General features: G+C 54.1%; 2 protein-coding genes across 2 annotated transcripts in view; both read right to left on the minus strand.

Annotated features, from left to right (window-relative positions):
* Positions 1-334, minus strand: part of EXOSC2 (exosome component 2) — a 4,001-nt gene extending 3,667 nt beyond the window's left edge. Inside the window, exon 1 of the mRNA XM_017745666.1 lies at positions 260-334. The gene's annotated coding sequence lies outside the window, so the exon portion shown is untranslated. The remainder of the gene's footprint in view (positions 1-259) is intronic.
* Positions 335-1,566: 1,232 nt separating this feature from the next.
* The window catches only part of PRDM12 (PR/SET domain 12), a gene marked incomplete at its 5' end in the record, with an annotated part of 8,543 nt that continues 913 nt past the window's right edge, over positions 1,567-9,196 (minus strand). The window contains 4 exons of the mRNA XM_008642346.2: positions 1,567-3,150; positions 4,062-4,173; positions 7,817-7,972; positions 8,927-9,117. Of these exons, the coding sequence (XP_008640568.1) occupies positions 2,768-3,150; positions 4,062-4,173; positions 7,817-7,972; positions 8,927-9,117 (842 nt within the window). The remainder of the gene's footprint in view (positions 3,151-4,061; positions 4,174-7,816; positions 7,973-8,926; positions 9,118-9,196) is intronic.

The raw sequence follows: 9,196 nt of genomic DNA on the forward strand, positions 1-9,196 counted from the left end.
AACCTAAGGGGGAAAAAAAAACCCAAAACCTATTGGTACACACTCAAAAACGGAATGGGAGCTGCAGCTCACTAAGCTGCAGAAGGGGACATCTCTGCTGGCTTCTTCCAGCCTCATCGCGGTTAAAATCCACGCGCTCCCAGTACCCTGCGCAGGGACACTGATGTGTATCAGCGTTTTAGGAGCCCGGGAAACTCTTTGGGTCGGACTGAGGCACGACCACTCTCCTCCTCCTCCACGGCACCGCGGCAAACACCGGGCTTTACCTCCGTAATCCTCCCGACCACGATGTCGCCGATCTCGCCGTTGTACCTGGCAGAGAGAGCGGCGGTAGAGAACAACTTCCTCTTTCCAGCCTTCTCCCAGCAAGCAAGGACTTTGATCTCATTTTAGAGAAAAGATCAAGAAACTTTATCTGTCATAGAATGACAACAGAAAAATTCCAAAAGCTGATCTGGAAATGTTTAAAAACAACATAATGACAGTTGGGTTTTTCCTGCATTGCGAGTATCAGTCTCTTGTGTTTGAAAGCTGAATCTGTGTCTCTGAGGACATGCATTGTGGGTGGGTTCCTGCTGGGCTGGGACAGCCTGCAAGCCCTCACTGTGATGAGCACCTGCTGTGCCTGGTACTGCTTCGTTCTGCTCCATTTGTGGCCTTCTGCACCTAAATTTGGGTGGCTCCTTAGGATCTGCTTTGTCATTGTGAGAAAAATGGCTTTTAGGAGGTTTTACTACAGAACCTTGTATAAACTGCCTGTGGTCACTGAAGAAGTGTGTAGTGACTGATTAAAAAAAAAAAACAAATTCACCCTACTAATGCTTGTAGTAGTTGTCTAGAATACTAAAATGGGGATGGGTGTCTCTGTAATACTATCGTTAAGACCATTTCACCGGGCCCCACAGCCCGGGCCGGGCTGCAGTGCTGTGGGTCAAGGCGGGGAGCAGCACCCCCAGTTTGGGGTGCCCCTCACACAAGGTGTCCCCCTGAGGGCAGTCATCTGCTGCCCTCCCCAGCTGGCCGGTGCTCACGCTTGGCTTTAACATCCCCGCGGGACTCCGGATTGACCCCTTCCCCTCGGCGGAGCTTTGCCAGCAGGAGCTGATAAATCCGTTGAAAAGTTTTACCCATTTAATTCAAGCACCGATTCGGCTCCCAGAGCTGCGGTGGAAACACCACGGGAAAAGCAGTCAGCGGTGACCGTCAGCAAATGTGTCGCTTCCTTCCAGCAGGGCTTGCACCTGTATCCCATCACAGCCAAAATATGGGCGCTAATTCATGGAATGTATCGAAGGATAGCAATAGCTGTGGCTTCAAAGAGCGACTGTACAAGTTCACAAGAGTAGGGGCTGGCAGGGTGGAATCTGTAGATACCACCTGCTTGGGAGTGAGCCAGCACTTACCCCAGCTTTCAGACCTGAAAAGGGGCTTCTTTAGCCAAAACCTGGGGTTTTTCCCCCTCCCAGATGCACTTCCGGGTCCCGCAGATGACACCACATCTCACTCACAGATTATTGTGTTAATTAAGACCTTCACTCACCCCAATAACCACATCCTTCCCCTGGCACATAATATAAAGCTCTCCCTTTTCTAAATGATAAATGTTCCAAGTAATTTTTATTTAGAATACAAGAGAGGTACAAATGTATTTACACTGTGTACATATACAATCAAATAATATATAATATCAAAGTCTTGTAAATAATGTTTACATAAATATTTACAAAGTTAAAGTGACAGTTTTGGGGGTTTTTTTCTTTTGTTTTTGTTTATTTTCTTCTGGAAGTAGAACACGGTTTGTGAGAACTTTATACATCTTAGACTTATAATTAATATTGGAATACCTTCTTTTATGATACACAGCCTTCCTCCGGAGTATGGGGACTCCAGAGGGCGCTTAGAGTTGTCCTTGGGGACAGAGCTGGCCCGGGGACAGGTTTTCTCTGTCCCCAGAGGGCAGTAGCAGTTCCAACCAAGATGTTCCTTCACAGCTGGGAAAGGGATGGGGAGAAATGCTGCCAGGGCTGGAACAGGCACAGCCTGGCAGAGCTCAGGATTCCCGCAAAACCTGCCTGTGGATGGTTATTCCCAGCTGGCACTGTGTCCCCTCTGCCCATGCCATTGCTTGGAGCGGTGACAGACCCCAGTGCAGGGCTTGGGCTGGAGCAGGGCAGGCAGAGGGGGCTCGGGTGGGAGAAAATGCAAATGTTCACTAACTCGGGGCTCCCAAGGAGGGAAAGGTGTCCCTTGAAAGGAGCCACCGGGGCCAAAGCCACTCCTGGGGCAAACAGGCATGACAGGGATGGCCGCATCAGGGCTGTGCCAGCTTTTCCATGGGGCATGTGTCTGCTGGAGCAGAGGAGGAGGGATAAGAGCAATGTTTCTTTCCACCAATTTATCTGTAAAACCCAGATGTGACTCACCTAGGCCCAGCTTTTCAGCTGCCCCAGTCCTTCCCCACTGCACTGGCAAGCCCACACAAGACATCCCGCTGACTCCCTTTTCCCCTGCCAACCCCAGGGGCCACCAGCCCACCCTGTGCCCCATCTCCCTGGGGATGATCCCGCACGACTCAACTGCAGAGCTGGGGGTTCCCCTCCTGCTGTACCCGCACAGTCAGTGATGCCCAAAAACAGCCCAACACCCCTCCGAGACACAAAGCAGCTCTGCCTCTGCCCCCCAGCTCAGCCAAGGGCCACCCCGCCAGTTCATCGCGTGTCTCAGCACCAGTCTTTGCTGTCCCAAATCCTGCTGCCGCACCGGGGCTTCACAGCACCATGGTGGGGATGTGATGGGCCAGGGAGGCGGGATGGGGCACGGGCAGGGCGGGCGAATGGGCCTGCAGGGAGGCGTTGGGGGGCCGGTGGCGGGCACTTTTCTGGTGTGCCCGCAGCCCTGCGAGCTGGGAGTAGGCACTTTGGCAAACCTGGCACTTGTAGGGCCGCTCGCCCGTGTGCAAGCGGACGTGGTTGCGGAGGGTGGAGGACTGGCTGAAGCGGCGGTTGCAGAAGCGGCACACGAAGGGCTTGTCCAGGGTGTGGATGCGCATGTGGGAGCGCAGGTTGCTGCGGGAGTTGAAGCCGCGGTGGCAGATGACGCAGCGCATCCGCCCCGTCGTGCTGGCCCCCGTCTCCACCGCATGGAAATCCTCTGGGGATGACAGGCGACAGTCAGGCACTGCCCTGCAGCACAGCAGCTCGCCCCACCCCAAGGCCCTGGTGTGCTGGGTGCCCTGGAAAGCCCCCAGTGCCTTCCTGCTGGCTCCCTGCTGCTGAGGTCACCTATCTTGGGGAGACTGGCATCCAGGCTGGCTCTTAGGATTTTGGGATGCAGCCAGTGCTAGGAATGGGCTCACCCAGATTTAGGTAAGGGGAGCATTCAAGCTGAGCGGAATGAATCCCCTATAGATGGACACAAGACCAATTTTCTCCTGCCTGGACTTCAGCAGAGCTGGAGGGGGTGGGTGTAGGCACTCTCAGGAACCCCCAACCATGCTGTCCAGCCCCTGCACTGGTCCCAGCTTCTCCCCTCACTCTGCTGGGCTCAGACGTGGCTCTTTCAGAGTGGGGAGTAGGGTCAGGAAGCACAGAAGTGGCTCCAAACACAGCCTGAGCTGTGCTGTGCCACAGAGAAGCACCTCAGGGAGTCACTGAGACAAGCGGAGAGCGAAGGCCCAAGGAGAGAAAAGCCTCCTGTGTTGGTGGTTAAGGTCCCTTAAATGCAGAGTGGGGATGTAGAAGCTGCATCCACTTGGTTTTTCACAGAGTGTTGGGGCTGCCTTCCATTCACACCCTGCGCTGCTCCTCCCTGCCTGGCTGGGTCAGGCAGCAACTGCCAGACACCCCACCAACAACAGCCGTGGGTAAACTGGCCTGGAGGCATCACCCTGAATTAGTGAGGGCCTGCTCAAGCTGTATGGATCATGTCATAGCCCTGTGCTTGTCCACAGACAACTGAGATGTCTGACATACCCCTGGGATGTCCCTGCCTTGTGCCTGCCCTACGGCCTCAGAGCTGGGCACAGGGTGAACAGGCAGGGATGTTGCACCCTTGTTACCTACCATGTTTGTTCTTCTTCTGCTCCTCTTCTAGCCCCGGCACACCTGGGATGCCCAGGAAGGTGTTGTGGGAGTTCCCGTACCAGACCAGCAGCTCTTGGTCTGGAGGAATCATCTAGAAAGAGAGATAAAGACAGGGTTGTTGGGGGGGGTGATGAACATCCATTCCTGTGCTGATCCATTCAGACCTACCCTGGCTGTGCCCCATTTCTGTGAGACCCTGCTGCCATCTGGGACCTGCCAGCAGTCCTCAACACCCCCACGCAGGCACAGAACAGCTCAGCATGCAGCACAGGAGGTGGTGGCACAGTTCAACACCACCCAGCACCAGCACAAACCCACTCCAGGCTCTCCCCCAAGCTGGGACACAAACAGGGTGATGGACAAATATGAAGCTCCAGAGCACAGGGACCGATCTGGGGTCTCTGGAGTGCAGGACCCAGAGGTCCCAGCAGCTTGGGGAGACCAGGACAGGGCAGAACACAGAGACACGGAGAAATAAATCATTTGTGGAGCCACAACCAGCATGAGTGGCAGAGACCGAAGCAGGGACCTGGGACACGCAGCCCCAGCTCAGGACTCCAGCAGAGCATTTTGTCCTTGGAACCATCAGCAGCCTCCTGCTGCAGGGCACAGGCAGCATCTCCCACCCACCCCTGCCGGGGCTGATTTTAGAAGATGGAAATGCAGATCCACCAGCAAAGGGCTCATCAGCCCGCAGAGCAGAGGAGAGCTCGGGGCTGCTATAAGAGACCATGACTCAGGTGTGAAACGCTGTTTATATCCCACACCAAAGCTGCAGTGCCTGCAAGAGCCCAAGGACAGCTACAGGACCAGGGCAGGGGTTTTGCATCATCCACGCTCCCATTTCCCTGAAGCGATGGCACTTCTCCTGTCCCTGCTGTTCTGTCATGTTCCCGCATGGCCGAGGCGAGCGACCAGGAAACGCCGCTCAAGGCTCCCCTCCTGCAGCAGCCGTGGCTGGGAAGATGGATCCTCTCAGACCAGTTCAAACAACACTAATAACAACATCACTTTATAAAAAAATACAAATTTTCCCTAGCAGTCCCTACTGTTAAGAACCTAATTTAGAAATAGGAATGTCCTGCATTTCTGTACACTAAGCATGTTAGATCCAAGTAAAACGACATCCACATGTAACACAGATCCGAAGTTCAATCACCTCAACACTGAAAATGTACTAAATTTTAGGCATCTGAAATTAATAGGAATTTAGCTTCATATCTTTGTTCATCTGCATAAAGACATCACTGGGGCTGCAGAGGAGGAATTTGGGAGGCAGAGGAAGCTGATATCCTTTTGCATCCCAAATTGATGACGCTGTTTCTTGGTGCTATTTGCTCTTAACAGAAAATTAGTCACTTTTAATACAAGCAAATAAAATATTGCTGAAAGGATAAAACAATCTGCATGGATGCATATATGTGTGTGTTTTATTCTGCTGAAGCTGCTGCAGCCACATCAGCAGCAGGTGATCACCCATGTGCACACATCCCAAAGCAAATTCAAATTGCCCCCCAGAAATCTTGTGGCCTTCAGATCAAAGGCCAAAACTTTCTGCCCTCAGTTTATTTCCCAGCAGCAGCAACTTGGTATTGCTGAGAAAGAGGACGGGAAAAACAAATCAGCAAATAAGGGCAGGAACAGGCAAAACACATTAAAATATTAAAGGCAAATAGGGGAAAAAAGCACCAAATAAATTTGATTTTTTTGGCAGGTAGGTGAGAAAGGCATCCAAAGAGATGCTTTGCTGGAGCCCTGGTGCAGCGGAGGTGGGTGCAGAGCAGTAGGAACCAGGGAGCTCACTGTGCCCACTGTGCCCAGGGCACGGCAGGCAGGGGCAGGAGGCTGTACAGGGGGACAGGAGGTGGGGAAGCCACCAGGACTGGTAGGGGATGGAGGGTGACAATGGCTGCACACGGACACCTGTGGTGCTGAGCAGGGCAGTGCTAAGTTCAGGTCGGTGTGTGCGTGCCCTGCTGAGCTTGAGGAGCAGTGTGACAGCAGGGATCCTTCATGCCCACCTCCTCCCACACATCATTTGGGGTTCAGCACTCTCAGCATCTCAAATTCACTGCTTACGCCAAGGGAATTAAACTCATCCTGCTCCGCTGCTCGCTGCTTCAGCCTCAGGAACAAGCCCACAGATGGATCATGGCTATACCCAAATATTCACTCACTCACCCCCTCATCTGTGCCTGCACAAGGTGTAAAATCCACAGCTGTGTTCCTAATCACACCACGGCTACCTGGAACTATTTTATTTACTTGCGTAAGTTAAGAACAGTAATAAAAAACACTTAAGGTGCTGTCACAACAGGCACAGCTGCCCACAGGAATATCAGGTCTTAAACTGGGAACAGCTGAAGGGGTGATCAGCATGAAAACAGGAGGGAAGTGTGTGGAGCTCTTGGGAAAGGTGGCAGAGCCCAAGGGTGACACAGGACCCTCCTGCAGCAGGAGAGAATATCTGATCCTCTTCCTACCCACCAATTCACCTTTCCCAACCAACTGCAGCAATCCCTAACCCAGCCCTGCTCGCTCAGTGCAGGTTGGGTTATGGTCCTGTGCCATGGAGCATTTGAATTTGTGCTGCTCTGTAAGCCAGTGCAGGAGCACTACCTGGATAGATCCAGAGAGCTGCCCGTGCCCACGGAACCAGCAGGCACTCATGGTTGTTCCCAGCTGACACCCTCTCCCAGCTGCAAACGCTCCTCAGGTGAGACTCTGAACCCAATACTGGAGGGGGACAATCCCACAGTGCAGGTCTGGGATGGACTGGGACATGTTCCCTCTTGTGACCCTTAAAGCCAAAGCTGCTGCACAAGGACATCTCCCTAAGCCATCACCTTTCTCCACCTGCAATAGCATTGGGTTATGGGGACACTGCACACAAGCAGGGCTGGTCCCCACCATCGCCCTGCTCTGGCACTGTCATCAATATGTAGGCACGTGTCATCAGGAATGCTGGGGAGCCAGTCACCCACCTCCATCCCAGAGTCTCCTGTAGGGAGCTGTGAGCGTCCTTCAGCCATCACCCCGCTGCATGGCAGCCTTGCCATCCCTGGGACCCTGTACCTGCTCCAGTGCCACGCCAGCACCAACCAGCACTTCATACAGGAGCACATGGATAAGGGGGGCAGGAAGAGTCCCTTCCCCGCAGTGTAAAGCTCAAGGCACAACTGCACCAGCACCACTCCCTGCCCGCTCCATGGCTCCCTGCTCCCTGCACAGCCGGAGTGTGATGCCCAGGCAAAGCAGTGTAGAGTCAGGTTCAGCCTGTGCTCAGCACCTGGGTTTCACAGGACCTCCCAAACTTTACCCTGCTATAAAGAAGCAGGTTCTGCACAAGATCCTGCTTTTTCAATAGAGCATCTAACCCCTGTCCTTGTCCAAAGCCCCATCTGGGCCAGAATTGCAGCTCTTTTCATGCTTTGCACCCCAGACGAAGATCTATTCTCCCTCTGTTTAACACACATCACTCCATGAGCCCACAGAAAGGGAACAGAGAGGAGAAGGGATCTTTACTACTCTCTGAAGCCTGTGCAATGGCCCTTCCTTGTGGTTTCAACCTCTCCTGATGGATCTGAGTGCCAAGGATGGAAAAACTGCCATGTCCTTCCACAGACACTCCACCAACAGCCCAAAGAACAAGGGAGAAAAAGTCTGTAGGGTGAGGGATCCCACCACCCTGCTCCTCTATTGCAGATGCCCAGCTGCCCTTCAGCCCCACTTACCTCAATGGCCTTGTAGAAGATGTTGTTCCCGATCTGGACCACCTCAAGGTTCTGCTCCTGCTCGTTCCGTGCACATTTGATGTAGGTCATCCAGCTGCGGTGATCCTCCTGGCTGGCGTCAATGAAGTACCGCACCGTGCCGTCCTCGTTGAACACCTGCGAAGGGAGAGAGCACTTGGTAGTGATGCTGCCCACAGTGGGCTGAGCCCCTCCACCCCCTGCCTTTGGGATAAAGCCTGGACAGGGACAAGCTCAAAGCCAGCACAGCCTCAGGGCTGAGACCCTGACAGCAGCCGAGAGATGCCGAACCCTTCCTGCTTGTGGTGCCAGACTGTGATTCTGCAGCGGGGCTGAGAAATGCGCCCTGCTCTCACTGGCATGGCTGGTCCTGTCAGCCCCTATCTCCCTGGATAACCCAGCTCCCTTCCAATCTCCCTTCTCATCAGAGCCCCACCAGCAACTCAGCCCTAGAGGAAGGGGCTGTTCATCATCCTGCACCTGCCTTGGGAGTGGGACAATGCCTTCGGCGGAGGGGCCTGCCTGGCCTGGAAAGATGCTTTGCAGGGTGGCAGGAAAGATGAGACAAGTTTCTATTAGGCATGAAATTATAATAGTAATTAAAAATAGTTAAGAAGTGCAAGTCTGAGTCAAACAAATGAAAAAATAGGAAACAAAAAATTGGCTGTGCACAACGTTCTGGCATCTCAGATCCCCCCCAGACCCCACAGTTTTGTTCGTGGTTAACCTCACCAGGGCTGGGGCAAAGCAGGGAGCAGGGGACAGGGTAGAGCTGGTTTTGCCCACTGTGGCCAGTGTGGGCAGCAACCAGTCGGACAGGGATGGGCAGGGCAGGGTGTGATCCGGCTGTATGGGACATGAACAACAGCATTTCGGGGCTCCTCTATAGGCTGGCTGCACCCGAGGTCTGAGGAAACCTCAGCCTTCTCCTGCAAGGGGTTCCTAAACCCACCTGCCCAGATATTTGCATGAGTGGGGAAACTGAGGCACAAGGATGGTGCCTGAAGGTGCACAAGCACGGCACAGATCCCCAGCGCCCGTCCCTGCTTTTTGCCAAACCACTCCAGTCTCGGGGTTCAGGGGGCTCGTTACCTCCCACATGAGGTTGTTGTTCTTGCACAGGTCCACATGCTCGGGGGAGATGACCCTGCCCGTGAACGGCCCCATCTCTGTGCCAGCCTTGATCCAGGTCTTGGAGAAGATGCCGAGCCCTTCCCCGGGGATGGAGCTCTGGGCGATTATCACTTCCGACGGCAGCACCAGGCTGGAGAGCTTCTGCACCTCTGCGAGGGGGGAGACGGCTCAGAAAGGGACCCAGGTGGGGGAGAGAGGGGGAGACCGGGGGCGGCGGGGACCCCTCCC

Source organism: Corvus brachyrhynchos, unplaced genomic scaffold, assembly GCF_000691975.1.
Source record: "Corvus brachyrhynchos isolate BGI_N302 unplaced genomic scaffold, ASM69197v1 scaffold59, whole genome shotgun sequence".
In the NCBI taxonomy this organism is placed as follows: domain Eukaryota; kingdom Metazoa; phylum Chordata; class Aves; order Passeriformes; family Corvidae; genus Corvus; species Corvus brachyrhynchos.